This window comes from Phascolarctos cinereus, unplaced genomic scaffold (genome assembly GCF_003287225.1).
Source record: "Phascolarctos cinereus isolate Bilbo 61053 unplaced genomic scaffold, phaCin_HiC Scaffold_1;HRSCAF=81, whole genome shotgun sequence".
Lineage (NCBI taxonomy): Eukaryota > Metazoa > Chordata > Mammalia > Diprotodontia > Phascolarctidae > Phascolarctos > Phascolarctos cinereus.
In genome coordinates this window covers 201,184,118-201,201,806 of record NW_027555514.1, presented here as the reverse complement: position 1 = coordinate 201,201,806, position 17,689 = coordinate 201,184,118, and the positions used below count along the sequence as shown (strand labels likewise).

Below are 17,689 nucleotides of genomic sequence, written 5' to 3'. Positions count from 1 at the left end.
TCCTGGTTTCTGTATAACCTCCCCATTCCTCCCTTATCCCTTGTCACCAGCTGCTAGTGAATCTTTCACCTCCAAGGTTAGCTTCTGTCTACTCTGTATGTTATATCTATCTATTTATTTATCTGCCTTCTATCCCATTACACTGTAAGATCCTTGAAGGCAGGAACTGTTTTTGGCTTTTTTTGTGTTTTCAGTGCTTAGAGAGACACATAGTAAGTACTTAATAAATGTTTCTTAAATGATTGAGTACATTAACTTTACATGGGAAGAGCAGAGTCACGCACCCCAACTGACCTTTCCTAATCTTTCTCTCCAAACAACTCTGAAATAATGTGTCAAATCAAATTCTGGAAAGGCATAGCCAACAAAAGGTCAGAGTGAAACATTTTTCCAGCCCAAGACAACTTAGTTAGTTGTCAGGAGAAGTCTGTGAACTGGGGTGGAAGCCAGTCTGGAATGCACATAGCAGTAATACCAGTGGTGGCCCTTGGAGATGGTAACAGTGGCAACAGTAGTTGTTAAAGTTTTCAGTGCAGACAAAGTAAGGAGTTTGTACAACTAGTCAGAAAGAGATTACAGAGGATTTTTTGCTGGCACTGAGTACAGGACCTTGGTTGTTTAGCAACCTCATTTGCCCATACGTAGTTCTGGGTCATAGCTCCAAGGTGGAGAGGAGCACTTATGGACAGTCACAAGGAAAACAGGTGATCTGGTTGCAGTTTCAGGACCTAAAGAGCTCTAATGCTTATGGCTGCAGGGAGGCAGGGTCTCTTCCTGGCTAAATACCAGAATGCAGACCAAGAGAATACTTATCACACCTCTCCCATCTTGGAAGCACCAAAAGTTTACAGATCCCCAGAACTAGCTCTGAAAACAGAATTACAAAAAGAGCCTAAAGTTAGTGATAATGCCATTCCACCCTAACATGAACAGAGCCTAACTTTTTCACACAAAGTTAAGAAATAGGCTAGAAAAATGAGCTAAAACCAAAAAAGGAATCTGACCATAAAAGGCTACTATGTTGATGGGGAAGATCAAGACACAAATTCGAGGAAGACAACAATATGAAAACATTTACAAGTAAAGCCTCAAAGAAAAATGTAGATTGGACACACTCCAACAAAATTTTCTGGAAGAGCTAAAGAAAGAGATGAATGGTAGAGGAAAATTGGGTAAAGAAATGAGAGTGATTCAGGAAAATTATGAAAAAAGAATTAACACCGTGGGGAAAAAAGCACCAAAAATATTAAAGAAACTAACATAAAACAAAATTGGCCAAATGCTAAAGGAGGAACAAAAATTCAATGAGGAAAAGAACTCCTTAAAAAACAGAAATGGATAAATAGAAAAAGAGAAAGAAAAGCTCATTGAAGAAAACAATCCTTAAAAAAAATTATATGTATGTATATGTAGATAGATAGAGGGCACAGGGTGAGTTGAAGATTAAGGGGTCATATCTGGAGAATAAAATGAAGGGATGAGAAAGGATTATATTTGGAGAAGAAGAAAGGGAGAGGTAGAATGGGGTAAATTATCTCACAAAAAAAAAACAACAACAGAAAAGTCTCTTACAGTGGAAGGGGAAACAGGGGAAGGTGAGAGGGAATGAGTGAATATTATTCTCATAGGATTTGGCTTAAGGAGGGAATAACATACACATTCAATTGGGTATGGAAATCTGTCTTATCCTACAGGAAAATAGGGGGGAAAGGGGACAAGAGAGCAGGGGGATGATAGAGAGGAGGGCAGATTGGGAAAGGGGTTAATCAGAAGTCGATACCTCTGAGGAGAGACAGGCTCAAAAGAAAGAATAGAATAAATGGGAGGGCAGGATAGGAGTAAGGGAAATAGAGTTAGTTTTTCACAACATGTCTACTATGGACGTGTTTTGCATAACTGCACATGTACAACCTATATTGAGTTGCTTGCCTTTTCAATGAGAGTGGGTGGGGAGGGAGGAAGAGAGAAAATTTGAAACCTAAAGTTTTAAAAACATATGTTTAAAAAAAATGTTTTCACATGCTACTGGGAAATAAATATAGGAAATTGGGTACAGAAGTCTATCCTGCCCTACAGGGAAATAGAAGGGGAAGGGGATAAGAGAAGGGGAGAGAGATAGAAGAGAGGACAGACTAGGGGAAGGGATATTCAGAATGCATGACATCTTGGGGTGGGGGGAGGGGGGAGATGGGGTGAAAATTTGGAACTCAAAAACTTGTGGAAGGGAATATTGAAAACTAAAAATAAATAAATTTATATTAAAAAAAAGAAAAAAAAAGAAAACAATCCTTAAATTTAGAATTCAGGGGCAACTAGGTGGCGCAGTGGATAGAGCACTGGCCCTGGATTCAAGAGGACCTGAGTTCAAATCTGGCCTCAGACACATAACATTTACTAGCTGTGTGACCCTGGGCAAGTCACTTAACCCCATTGCGTAGCCAAAAAAAACAAAAAACAAAAAACAAAAAGAAAACAACAAACAAAAAAAATTAGAATTCAGCAAGTGGAAGCCAATGATTCTATGAGACAAAAAGAAGCAGTAAAACAAGGTCAAAAGAATAAAAAATAGGAAAAAAAATGAGAAATACCTCTTGGAAAAACAATTGACCTAGAAAATAGATCAAGGAGAAATAGTTTAAGAATTACTGAATTATCTGAAAGCCATGATCAAAAAAAGAGCCTAGACATCATGTTTGAAGAACTTATAAAGGCAAACTACCTTAATATCTTAAAACCTGAGGGTAAAACAGAAATGGAAAGAATCCACCAATTACCTCGTGAAAAGATCCCAAAATAAAAACTCCCAGAAATATTATGGTGAAATTTCAGAGCTCCTAGTTGAAGGAGAAAATATTGCAAGAAGTCAGAAAGAAATATCATTGAACCACAGTAAGGATCATGTAAGGTTTGGCAGTTTTTACATTAAAGAAGCATAGGGCTAGGTATTATATTCCAGAAGGCAAAAGAGCTAGGATTACAACCAAGAATAACCTACCCAGGTGTAACTGAGTATAATCCTTCAGGGGGTCATTAAATTACATAAAGGACTTTCAAGCATTTCTGATGAAAGGACCAGAACTGATTAGAAAATTTGACATTAAAAATATTTAATAAAAGCATGAAAAGATAACATGAAAGAGAAATCATAAGGGATTTAATAAAATTAAACTATTTACATTCCTATATGGGAATATGATACATGTAACTCCTAAGAACTTTATCATTATTAAAGGAGTAAATGAGTCTACATAAACAGAGTGTATAGGTGAGAGTCAATTATGTTGAAATTACCTAAAAAATAAAGGGGTGAGAAAAAGGAATTGGTAGAAGAGGGAAATGGAGAAGAAAATGGGGGAAATTATCTCACATAAAAAAGCAGCAAAAAAAAGCTTTTACAATAGAGAGGAAGATAGAAAGGTGTGCAATGCTTAAACTTTACTCTCATTGGAACTGGTTCAAAGAATGAAGAATGTATTTAAACACTCAGTTGGATATACAAATCTATTTTACCCAAGAGAGATATAGGAGAGAAAGGAGATAAGAGATAGTTGTAGGCGATAAAAGGGAAAGCACATTAAGGGAAATAGTGGTCAGAAACAAGACAGACTTTTGAGGAGGGACAGGATTAAAAAAAAGGGGAGAGAAGAAAAAAAAGAGGAAAACATGGTGGAGGAAAACATAGAGTAATTATAACTGTGAATGTGAATAGGATGAACTCACCCATAAAATGAAAGCAGATAGCAGAATGGATTAGAAACCAGAATCCAACAATCTATTATTTATAAGAAACACACTAGGGCTGGAACAGAATCTATTATGTTTCAGGTGAGGTAAAAGAGGCAGAGATAACAATCATGACTCAGACAAAGTAAAAGCAAAATCAGACCTAATTAAAAGGGATAATCAGGGAAACTAGATTTTATAAGTGGTATAATAAACAATGAAGTAATATCAATATTAAAATTATATGTACCAAATGGGAGAGCATTCAAATTCTTAAAGGAAAAGTTAAATGAGTTACAGGAGGAAATAAACAGTGGTGGACTATGTTAGTGGGAGACTTCAACTTTCCTACTCACAACTAGATAAATCTAATCATAAAATTAATAAGAAAGAAGTTAAGTAAATGAATAGAATTTTAGAAAAGTTAGATATGGTAGACCTCTGGAGAAAATTGAATACGAATAGAATGGAGCATACCATTTCCTCATCTATACATGACACAATCAAAAAACTGACCGTGTATCAGGGCATAAAAACCTCATAAACAAATGCTGAAAAGCAAAAATATTAAATTCAACCTTTTTGGACCACAACGCAATAAAAATTAAATTCAACAAAGGACTTTCAAAGCATAGATTAAAAAATAATTGGAAACTAAATAGTCTCATCCTAAAGAATGGATGGGTCAAAGAACAGGTAATATAAACAATCAATGATTTCATTTACAAATGACAACAATATGCCAACATAGTGAAAATTGTGGGATACAGCCAATGCAGTAGATTAATGAACATTTATGTCTCTACATGCTTATATCAATAAAAAAGGAAAGAAGGCAGATCAATGAATTGTGCATGCAATTACACAAAACTGGAAAATGAACAAAATTAAAATCTTCATTTAACATCAAAATAGAAATCCTAAGAATCGAAGAAGAGATTAATAAGATTGAAAATTTAAAAAAATTGAACTATTAAATAAAACTAGAAACAGCTTTTATAAACAAAATAATAAATTAGATAAATTATTGGTTAATTTATTTTAAGAAAACAAGAAATCAAAACACCATTATGAAAAATAAAAAGTGAATGCACCACCAAAGTAGGTGAAATTAAAAAATGAAAAGGGTGAATTCACCACCAATGAATAGGAAATTAAAACAATAATTAAGAGCTATTTTGCCCAACTGTATGCCAATAAATTTGACAATCTTATTGAAATGAGTGAACATTTAGAAAAATAAATTGCCCAGATTAACAGAAGCGGAAATGAAATACATAAACAACCCCATTTCAGAGAAAGAAATTGAACAAGCCATCAAGGAACTCTCTAAGAAAAAATCTCCAGGGCCAGATGGATTTACAACTGAATTCTAACAAATACTGAAAGAACAAATAATTCCAATACTATATAAACTATTTGGGAAAACAGGTGAAGAAGGAGTCCTACCAAATTCTTTTTATGATACAAATATGGTCCTGATACCTAACCTGGGAAGAGCCAAAACAGAGAAAGGAAATTATAGACCAATCTCCCTAATGAATATAGATGCAAAAAATTTAAATAAAATATTAGCGAAGACGTTACAGCAACTTATCTCAAGGACAATACATTAGGACCAGGTAGGATTTATACCAGGAATGCAGGGCCAGTTCAATATTAGGAAAACTATCAGCATAATTGATCATATCAACAACAAAAAACATTTCACAAAATACAGCACCCATTCCTATTAAAAAACACTAGAGAGCATACAAATAAATGAAGTCATCCTTAAAATGATAGATGGTATCTTTCAAAAGCCATAAGCAAACATTATATGTAATGGGGATAAGCTAGAAACATTTCCAATAAGATTGGGTGAAACAAGAATGTCCATTATCACCACTGTTATTCAATATTGTGCCAGAAATGTTAGCTGTAGCAATAAGAGAAGAAAAAGAAATGGAAGAAATTAGAATAGGCAAAGAAGAAACAAAGCTATCACTCTTTGCAGATGATATGATGGTATATTTAGAGAATCCTAGAGAATCAACTAAAAAAATTACTTGAAATAATAAACAAATTTAGCAAAGTTGCAAGATATAAGATAAACCCACACAAATCTTTGACATTTCTATATATCTCTAACAAACCTCAATAGCAAGACATAGAAAGAGAAATTCCATTTAAAATTACTGTAGACATTGTAAAATATTTGGACATCTATCTACCTGCCAAAACAAAACCAGGAACTATATGAACACAATTACAAAATACTTTTCGTCCAAATAAATTCAGGTCTAAATAACTGGAAAAAATATCAGTTGCTCATTGGTAGGCTAAGTGAATATAATAAAAATAACAATTCTACCTAAGATAATTTACTTATTCAATGCCATACCAATCAAAACTACCAAAAATTATTTTATAGAGCTAGAAAAAACAGTGACAAACTTCATCTGGAAGAACAAAAGGTCCAGAATATCAAGGCAACTAATGAAAAGAAATGCAAGGGAAGGTGGTCTAGCTATACCAGACCTTAAATTGTATTATAAAGCACCAATCATCAAAACTACGTGGTACTGGCTGAGAAATAGAGTGGTAAATCAGTAGAATAGGTTAGGTATGCAAGACACAACAGTCAATGACTATGCTAATCTAGTATTCGATACATCCAAAGACTCCAACTTCTAGGATAAGAAATCACTATTTAACAAAAACTGCTGGGAAAACTGGAAAAGAGTATGGCAGAAACTGGGCATAGACCAACATCTTACACCCCATACCAAGATAAAGTCAAAATGGGTACAGGATTTAGATATAAAGACTGATACTATAAGCAAACTAGGAGAGCAAGGAATAGTTTGCCTTTCAAATCTATGGAGAAGGGAAGAATTTATGACCAAACAAGAGCTAGACAACCTTATGAAATGCAAAATGATAATTTTGATTACATTAAATTGAAAAGGTTTTACACAAACAAAGCCAATGCATCAAGATTAGGAGGGAAGCAGAAAACTGGGAAAGAATTTTTAAAACCAATATCTCTGATAAAAGCCTTTTTTCTAAAATGTATAGAGAACTGAGTCAAATTTACAAGAATACAAGTCATTCCCCAATTGATAAATGGTCAAAGGATGTGAACAGGTAGTTTTCAGATGAAGAAATCAATGCTATCTATAGTCATATGAAAAAATCTTCTAAATTACTATTGATTAGAGAAATGCATATCAAAACGACTCTGAGGTACCACATGACACCTCTCAGATTGGCTAACACAACAAGACAGGACACTGGTAAAATGTTTGAGAAGATGTGGAAAAATCGGAACACTAATGCATTGTTGATGGAGTTGTGAACTGATCCAACCATGCTGGAGAGCAAGTTGGAACTATGACCAAAGGGTTATAAAATTGTGCATTCCCTTTGGCCCAACAATGTCACTTCTAGGTTGGTATCCCAAGTAGATCATAAAAATGGGGAAAGGATCCCAAGTGATACGACACTACTGACTGCTTCTTCTTTTTCTAGATTCCCTCCTGTACTTTAAAGGGTTAATATCTACAAGACTGCGTTTGACTTTCTTCTCTTTCATAGACTGTAGATTCCATCTTCCATAGAATAACATCCTATACAACCTACAAGTTGGAGATTGGATATTCCATAAAATGTAGATTCTTTTTCTTGATTATCTTATTGATTACTAAATCACCAATTATCAACTCTGCATATCACTCCCAAATCACTAGTTCTACCTAATCCTCTCCTCCAAATTCAAGTCCCAGATTTCTAACTTCTGTTAGATATCTCTAAACTCATAATGTCAAAATTTCAGCTCATTATCTTTCCTGCAAAATGCCTTCTTTCCCTCTTTCTCTATTTCTATTGACAGTATTAACATCCTCCTAGCCACTTAGTTTCAAATAATTTGAATTTATTTGACTCTTCCTTTTTTCTTCACCCAAGCTCTTTACAAGCCGTATCACTTTTACCTCTACAGTACCTGCAAATGTATTGTATCATCCTAATGGAATATAAGCTTCTTGAGGTCAGGGACTATCTCACTTTTTCATGTTATTTCCATTATTTAGCAGAGTGTCTCACAGTATGTGCTTAATAAACATTTGTTAATCAATTTAATCCATCATTTTCTACAATTACTGTGCCCACCCTAGTTCAGAACCCCACTCTCACCTACATTATTTTTAAGTTTTAAAAAAATAATTAATTTTTGTTTTTAACATCCACTTTCACAAGATTTTGAGTTTCAAATTTTCTCCCCATTTTGTCCCTACCCCTACACCAGGATGTCATGCATTTTTAATATCTCTTCCCCTAATCTGCCCTCCCTTCTATCTCCCCCTGCCTTCTCTTATCCCCTGTCCCTTCTATTTTCTTGCAGGGCAGGATAGATTTCTATACCCCACTGCCTATATATCTTATTTCCCAGTTGCATTTGAAAACAATTTTTAACATTTGTTTTTAAAACTTAGGGTTCCAAATTTTCTTCCATCCTCCCTCACTAACCATTCTCATTGAGAAGGCAAGCAATTCAATACAGGTTATACATGTGTAGTCATGCCAAACACTTCCATAGTAATCATGCTGTGAAAAACTAACTATATTTCCCTTCATCCTATCCTGCCCTCCTGTTTATTCAATTCTCTTTTGACCCTGTCCCTTCTCAGAAGTGTTTGCTTCTGATTACCCCCTCCCCCAATCTACCCTCCCCTCTATCACACCCCTGCTCTCTTATCCCCTTCCCCCTATTTTCCTGTAGGGTAAGGTAGAGTTCCATACCCAATTGAGTGTGTATGTTATTCCCTCTTTAACCCAAATCCAATGAGAATAAGATTCCCTCATTTCCTCTCATCTTTCCCTGTTTCCCCTCCAGTGTAAGAACATTTTCTTGTCTGTTTTGTGTGGGATAATGTACCCCATTCTACCTCTCCTTTTCTCCTTCTCCCAGTATAATCCTCTCTTACCCCTTAATTTTATTCTCCAGATATCACCCCTTCATTTTCAACTCATCCTGCATCCTCTATCTATCTATCTATCTACATATAATTTTTTCCCTTCCACCTACCCTAATACTGACAAAGGTCTCATGAGTTGTAAATATCATTCTTCCATGCAGGAATGTAAACAGTTCAACTTTAGTAAGTCTCTTATGATTTCTCTTTACTGTTTACCTCTTCATGTTTCTCTTGAGTCTTGTATCTGAAAGTCAAATTTTCTGTTCAGCTCTGGTCTTTTCATCAAGAATGCTTGAAAGTCCTCTATTTCACTGAATGTCCATTTTTTCCCCTGAAGGATTATACTCAGTTTTGTTGGGTAGGTGATTCTTGGCTGTAATCCTATCTCCTTTGCCCTCCAGAATATTATATCCCAAGCTCTCCAATCCCTTAATATAAAAGCTGCTAAATCTTGTGTTATCCTGATTGTGTTTCCACAGTACTTGAATTGTTTCTTTCTGGCTGCTTGAAATATTTTCTCCTTGCCCTAGGAACTCTGGAATTTGGCTACAATATTACTAGGAGTTTTCCTTTGGGGATCTCTTTCAGGAGGTGATTGGTGGATTCTTTCCATTTCTATTTTGCCCTCTGGTTCTAAAATATCAGGGCAGTTTTCCTTGATGATTCCTTAAAAGATGATGTCGAGGCTCTTTTTTTGATCATACAGGTAGTCCAATAATTTTTAAATTATCTCTCCTGGATCTGTTTTCCAGGTCATTTGTTTTTCCAATGAGATATTTCACATTTTCTTCTATTTTTTCATTCTTTTGGTTTTGTTTTACGTCTTGATTTCTCATCAAGTCACTAGCTTCCATTTGCTCCATTCTAATTTTTAAGGAAGTATTTTCTTCAGTGAGCTTTTGGACTTCCTTTTCCATTTGGCCAGTTCTGCTTTTTAAGGCAACCTTTTCCTCATTGGCTTTTTGAACCTCTTTTGCCATTTGAGTGAGTCGATTTTTTAAGGTGTTATTTTCTTCAGTATTTTGGGGGGTCTGCTTTAGCAAGCTGTTGACTTGTTTTTCATGATTTTCTTGCATCATTCTCATTTCTCTTCCTAGTTTTTCCTCTATTTCTCTTACTTGCTTCTCAAAATCCTTTTTGAGTTCTTCCGTGGCCTGGAACTGATTTGTATTTTTCTTGGAGGCTTTGGATATAAGAGCTTTGACTTTGTTGTTTTCTTCTGGTTGTATGTTTTGATCTTCTTTGTCACCAGAGAAAGATTCTGTGGTCTGACTCTTTTTGTGAAGTTTACTCATGATCCCAGCCAACTACTTGAGTTATAAACTCTTTGTTAAGGTAGGGGGTCTGCTTCCAATGTGGAGAATGTACTGTCCCAAGCTTTGGGGGTTTTGTGCAGCTGTTTTCTGAGATACTTTTACGGACCTGTAAATTTTCAGTTCTTCCAGGTTGGTATGATCGAGGGTGAGGTATTTACTCCTTTCCTGGCCTGTACTCTTGTCTATGAGTGACCACAAACACTCTTTTTTGCCTTGGAACTGTGAGGAGGATTCCTTCTTCATCACTACTACAAGCTCCACCATGCCAGTGCTCCCCCTTGCCCCAGGACCGCCACCCAGAACTGTGACCCTGATCCAAGCAGGGGCAAAGCAAGAAATTCCTGCCTCAGCACCAGCAAAGAGATCCCTGCAATCCCCCTCTGATCAGGCACTCAATTCCTCCTCAGTCTGTGGGCCAAGGCACTGTCCTGGGGCTGCATCAGGACTGGGGCTGGGACGGAGCTTCTCTCTCACCATGGTCACAGATGTTTCCTACTGACCTTCTAAGTTTGGTGTTTGTGGGTTGAGAAGTCTGGAAACTGCCACAGCTGCCTGTGATTCAATCCCCTGAGCCCTGCTCCAGGTTTGCTGAGGCCTGGTTTTTGCCTGTGCGCCCACACTGAACTGTGTTCTCCCAGCCCAGTGTGATACAGCTTTCCAATCAAGCATCCAGGTTATCTTGGGCTGGAAATTTATTTCACTCTGTCTTTTTGTGAGTTCTGCTGCTCTAGAATTTGTTTAGAACCATTTTTATGGTATTTGGAGGTGTTTGGGGGAGCTCAAGCAAGTCACTGTTTTTACTCTGCCATCTTGGCTCTGTTCCCCTCACCTGGATTATTGTAAGACTCACCAAACTTCTCTTCCTAACTCTAGGAAAGCAAATACAGTGTAGTAGTTTTGGAGTTTGGAGGCTTTTGTGTGAATTTCAAAGCCCTAAGTTTGAATCCTATCTGTAACAGTTAATACCTGTATGAACCTGGGCAAGTTACTTCGACTCTGAGTTTCTGCACTATAAAATGTTGATAGCCATACTTGTACTATTAATCTCACAGGATTATTGGAAAGAAAGTGTTTTGCAAAGCTCAAAGCTTTAGATATATGTATACTATAACTGCATATTTCTATTAGTCACTGCCATCTTTAATCCATCTTCACACCACTGCCCAAAAAAGCTCCCTTAGGGCTCATGTCACTGCAAGGAAACATAGTATATTGAAAAAAAACACTGAATTTTGAGCCAGAAGTCATGAGTTTGGATCTTGACTCTGTACCTATGTTACAGTGGACATTTATTCTCTTTGAACTTAGTTTCTCATTTATAAAATTGGGTGATAAAACTAAATAACATTTATGGCCCCTTCCAGTTCTAAATCCTATTATTTCACTCAGATACATTCAGTGGTTCTCTGTTGTCCACAAAAGAAATGACAAATTCTTTATCTTATCATTCAAAGGCACTTACAATTAATTTATGACCTACTTTTCCATCATATTACTCCCTTCATATGTGTCCTATGTTTCAGATATACTATGTCATTCTCTGTCACCAGTTTTTGTATTTCCCTTTTCTATCTCTGTAACTTTTCTCATGCCTGTCATGCCTAAAATAAAATCTCCCACCTCACTTTGCCTTTCCATTAAGGTTCAAAGCAGATGCTGTCTTGTCTGTGATGTTTTCCTGACCTGTTCCCTCCCTCTCAGGTAAAAATTTATCATAGTATTTTGCTTAGACTTCTACTTTGCATTCTTCTTTGTTATCGTAGTTATTTTTATACATGCCTTCTTACTGTAATATTATCCTGAGGACAAGGTCTCTGTCAAATTGAAATTTGTATCCCTATAGTTTAGCTCAGTGCTTTGAACATAGTAGATGCTTAAAAAATATTTGTTAACTAGAATTGGATTTTCATTGACCACCAGTATGTAAGTTATAGAAGAGACCACTGCTCAGGTACAGATTAAACTGATGTCTCTTCTGGCTTTGATATTCTGTGATTATTCAGGTAGTATTCTGATTCTTCATTCATTTCCCACTAAAGTCTGTAATGTCCTTATTCATTTCTTATACTGCATTGCAACTAAGAATATATTTTAAGAAGCTCCATCAAGACTTGCCTTTACCTAATTGCCTTACCTCTCCATTTCATTGAGGTAAACCTCCTTTCAATTACTCATATGTACTTTGACATTTTTCAATGCCATGCTCTTGCACACATTGTCGCTTTTCCATGAGCTATGTCCTTGTCATTTTTCATGCCTCTCTTTCTTCTGAAGCAGGCTCAACTTTGATACTTGAGAGCAGAGACTATACTGATAATGCTTCCATATTTTCTTAAATACGTAGATTTACTTTTTACAATAACATTACACAAATAAAATTTACCTCCTTTCCCTCCCATTCTCACTAGTATTTTCATTATAGTATTTACCATATGTGTAGGTTTTGTTACTTGTGTTTAACAAACTTAAGTCTATCCAACTTCCACTGAACTCTAAACCACCTGAGACCAAAAAACCAAAGTTTCTGTTTCTTATGTGTCTTACCTAATATCTTGCCCCAAACACTGGGTACTCAGCAAAAGCTAATTTCTTCCCTGACCACTGTGATCAGCCTTCAAATTGAATAATTATCTTCCAGAAATATTACACTACTTTCTTTTATACATTCTTTTTGATGTTACATTTCTATAAAAAAAAATGAAATCACAGTTTCAATTTTTCACTAGCTATCACTCACAACCTGTATTTGGGATTAGGATACTGAATTAACTGGTACTTATCAGCCATATAGTTCAGATTTTTTCCTATACCTTCTTAAAGAATAATGACTTTGTTTTTTTTTTAATCCTGTGTGATGACACTTGAGTTAAGTTGTAGGACAAAGAAAAAATTGCTTTTTTATTCAAATAACAATCTCAATTCCTTTTCTTATTTATGTATTAAATAGCACTCTATTTTTCGTCTTATGGAAATACAGGAAAGATTAGCTGTGGTTTACAAATGAATCTGAAGAGAAAAAGCACATGATTTTACTAAAATAATTTAAAATTTTTTCTTTTTTAATTATTAGAGCACTTTCTATTCTGATGTTCTAATTTGCATGTCATTTATAATTCTATAGAGAAAAATGTGTATTTTAGAGGGTTTTTCACATAATACATGAAAAATATTCTATAGCTATGTAATTCAACTTTCTAGCAATGCTGGGGCATTCATCAAATTTGACATTTACAAGATTCATAATGAAAAGCATTCATAAAGAAGAGTCTACTCTGAGAGGAGATAAAGTTAGTCATTTGAAATGAGTCACCTTTGACTAAAATTTTGTTTTTATATTTTAAAGGTAAAATTTAAATTTTACACACTTAAATAGATATAAACAATGTCAACAAGGAATCATTACCAAAATTTTATATTATGTACACTATTCAGCCTCTATAGCAGCACTCTAAAATTAACTGATTAAAACACTTAATGTTTTACTTTACCTTTACATATGGTTCCATTTCCTGTATAGCCAGGGTTACAGACACAATTATGCCCTCCAACAGTGTTGAAGCATAGTGCATTTTTGTCACAGTTGTGCTGATTTGTGGTACATTCGTCATGCTCTGAAGGTGCAAAAAATAACTTATCATTAAAACCTGAGTGTGAAAACATTTTCAGGTAATAAAACTTCTTTTAAATAATTATTTTTAAAAATGTGTCAGTGAAAGGACACAGACACATTCTTTCATAACCTCTTCAGAGGGGAAACATGAAGAATCTAATGGAGTATCACCAAGCAGTTACAGACCCATAAAATTTCAGAAGAGTTTTCAGAGATCATCTAGTATAACAGGAATTCCCAAATATATCATCATTGACAAGTTATCATCCAATTTCTGCTTGAAGATTCAGAAATCTCTCGCCTCCTCATTTTATATTTGAATGGTTCTGAAAGTTACATCACTTACCCCTTATACCAAGCAGAATTTGGATTCTGAGGAAGAGAGTACTTCTGAGATAGAACTATAATATATAGGCAACAAGCTGAAGATTAGTAATGTGATAAATTCAGAAGTAACTCCTGGGGTTGACTTCAAAATCATCCGGAAGCATGAATGAATGTGGATATGTAGTCTCTTTCCAGACTTACCCAAATGCCACTCAAAAGAGAACTGTCACCCTGGCTAATAATTGTAAGAAGACCCCAAATTCAAACTTTTACTGTTCTATAAGAAACTGTGAGGTCACAGCAACTGCTCTGAAGCACTGCTATGTAGCTACTTTTCTAAATGCTCATTCTTATCCAGTCACCGTCTAAATAGGAGATATATCCAACAATCCTGTAATTGAAAGTAGACAAAAATTATTTTATTCCTCCTAAGAATAAGGGTAGTAGTTCCTCTTAACCCTATAATTCATACAAACTGCTAAACAAAATCAAAATCAAAAACAAGAGAACTGTGTGGGGTTTACCAGCAGGACAGTTTGTCTCTGAGAAGGCAGTGTTTAATTCTATCAAGTGAAGTTGAAAGATGCAGGCTCAGTAAGAAGGAAAATGAAATTGAGTCTTATGCTGATAGCAACAACCCAAAATGCATTTATGATGCCTTAAAGGGTGTTTATGGGCCAAAGACCTATGGTGCATTTCAGTTACTCAATGCTGGTGGAGCCATATTGATTAGTGGTAAAGACATGATCCTGGAGAGAGGGGCTAAATATTTCCATAGTGTTCTCAACAGACTGTCATCAATCAATGGTGAAGCCACTGACTATATACCTCAGGTTGAAGTCAATCTCTCTCTAGCCAAACTTCCAACTTAAGAAAAATGCCATTAGGCTCCTCTCATGTGGCAAAGTGGCTGGTGTTGATTTTGTTCCAGTTGAGATTTACAAGGCAGGGGGTCCGTTGCTCATATAAAAACCGCCTGAAATTTTATGAGTTATATGGCAAGAGGAGGTTATCCTCCAGGAGTTCAAGGATATTTCCATTGCTCATTTCTATGAAGGAAAGAGAAATCACAGGGTGGGGGGTGAAGTGGTCTCTCTCTTCGTCATTGCTGGAAAGGTCTTGATGGAGTTATCTTTAATAGGCTGATCCTTCACTTTGAAGCTGGTCTTCTATCTGAGAGCCAATGTAGCTTCAGAAAGGGCTGTGTAAATTAAATTGAAAAGTTTTTCCACAAACAAAGCTAATGCAACCAAGATTAGGAGGGAAGCAGAAAATTGGGAAAGAATTTTTACAACCAGCATCTCTGATAAAGGCCTCATTTCTAAAATATACAGAGAACTGAATCAAATGTATAAGAATACAAGTCATTCCCCAATTGATAAATGGTCAAAGGATATGAATAGGCAGTTTTCAGATGAAGAAATTAAAGCTATCTACAATCATATGAAAAAATGCTCTAAACCACTATTGATTAGAGAAATGCAAATCAAAACAACTCTTAGGCACCACATCACACCTCTCAGGTTGGCTAACATGATAAAACAGGAAAATTATAAATGCTGGAGATGTGGGAAAATTGGAACACTGTTGGTGGAGATGTGAACTGATTCAACCATTCTGGAGAGCAATTTAGAACCATGCCCAAAGGGCTATAAAAATGTGCAATACCCTTTGACTTAGCAATAACACTTCTAGAGCTCTATCCCAAAGAGATCATAAAAATGGGAAAAGGACCACACATACAAAAAATATTGATAGCAGCTCTTTTTGTGGTGGCAAAGAATTGGAAATTGAGGGGATGCCCATCAATTGGGGAATAGCTGAACAAGTTGTGGTATATGAATGTAATGGAATACTATTGTGCTATAAGAACTGATGAGCAGATGGATTTCAGAAAAACCTGGAAAGACTTACATGAACTGATGCTGAATGAAATGAGCAGAACCAGGAGAATGTTGTACACAGCAACAGTCATGTTGTATGACTAACTTTGATAGACTTAGCTCTTCTCAGCAATACAAGAACTCCAACTCCAACTCCAAAATACTCATGATGGAAAATGCTATCCACATCCAGAGAAACAGATACAGAGTTTGCATGCAGATCAAAGCATACTATTTTCTCTCTTTCTTTTTTGTTTTGTTTCTTCTTTTTTCATGGTTCCTCCCATTCATTCTAATTCTTCTTTACAATATGACTAATGTGAAAATGTTTAATAAGAATGTATATAGAAAGCCTATATCAGATGCACACCATCTTGGGGAGGGGAAGGGAAGGGAGCCAAAAAAAATTTAAAATTCAAATTCTTATGGAAGTGAACGTTTAAAGCTAAAAATAAATATTTTTTTAAAAAAGAAGTTATCTTTAAAAAAAAAAGGACTGCAGAAAGGTTGATATAATGTTTGCTGCTTGACAAACTCTAGGAGAAAGGCCAGGAGCAGAAGAGATATCTGTACTGAACATTCATTGATCTAACTAGGGACTTTGACCTTTGAAGTCATGAGGGCTTGTGGAAAATTATGGCAAAATTTGGTTGCCTAGAAAAGTTCATCAGTATTGTACATCAGTTTCATGATGGCATGCTTTCCCAGGTTCTAGATAATGGAAGAAGCTCTTGTGCTTTCCCAGTTACCAATGGAGTGAAATAGGGCTGTGTGCTTGCTCCAATGCTCTTTAGCATGATGTTTTCTTCGATGTTTTTTAACACATTGAACGAGGATGAAAACAGCATCGAGATCAGTTATTGCGCTGACAGTAAATTATTTAACTTGAAATGGCTTGAAGTGGAAGGAGAGTTGGTACATGACTTTTTGTTTACAGATGATTGTGCACTCAATGCAGCCTCTGAGGCTGAAATGCAACAAAATAGAAATTGATTCTCTGCTGCTTGTGTTAATTTTGGCCTAACGATTAACCAGCCAGCACCAATACATGGAACTATTGGTTATAGGAAATGGAGAAATTTTGAATGCTGTGGATAAGTTCACTTACCTTGGCAGTATACTTTCCAGGGATGTCTACAAGGATGATGAGGTTGATGCACGCATTGCCAGAGCTAGCTCAGTGTTTGAGAGGCTCCAAAGGAAAGTGTGGGAGAGAAAAGGTATTAGGCTGCCTACCACATAGCTGTTGTGCTGACCTCATTGTTGTATGCCTGTGAAACCTGGACAGCATACCAATGCCATGGCAGAAAATTGAATCACTTCCATTTGAATTGTCTTGGCAAAATAACACACCAGACACTGAGGTCCTTTCTCAAGCTGAACTGCCAAACATTCAAGCTTCAATGGGCTGGCCATATTGTTTGAATGCTAAAAGTATGTTTGTCTAAAAGACTAAATTTTATTGAGAACTCACAGAAGGTAAATGCTTACATGCAAGTCAGAAGAAGAGATACAAAGACACTCTTAAGATCTCTCTCTGAAGAATTTTGGAATTGATTATGAGACATGGAAGACACTGGCACAGGACCATCCAACATGTCATGCTTGAATCAAAAAAGGTGTTGTACTCCATAAGCAAAGCAGAATTGCAGTAGCTCAAAAGAAATGTGAGACATGCAAATTTAGACTCATTTCCACTCCAAATGTTCATATGGTCCATTTGTGTCTGATCTATTGTAGAGCTTTCTGAGCTTGTATGAACTGAGCAGCCACTGTCAGACATACTGTACCTTGACCCAAAGTAATGCCATTTTGGTCCTCCTCAAGAATGAACGACAATAAACAACCGGTCAGTGATTAAACCTATAAGTA

General features: G+C 35.9%; 1 protein-coding gene across 1 annotated transcript in view; it reads right to left on the bottom strand.

Moving 5' to 3' along the window:
• NELL2 (neural EGFL like 2) overlaps positions 1–17,689 on the bottom strand; it is a 166,902-nt gene that overhangs the window by 29,549 nt on the left and 119,664 nt on the right. The window contains exon 14 of the mRNA XM_020973673.2: positions 13,486–13,608. Coding sequence (XP_020829332.1) covers positions 13,486–13,608 — 123 coding nt within the window. The remainder of the gene's footprint in view (positions 1–13,485; positions 13,609–17,689) is intronic.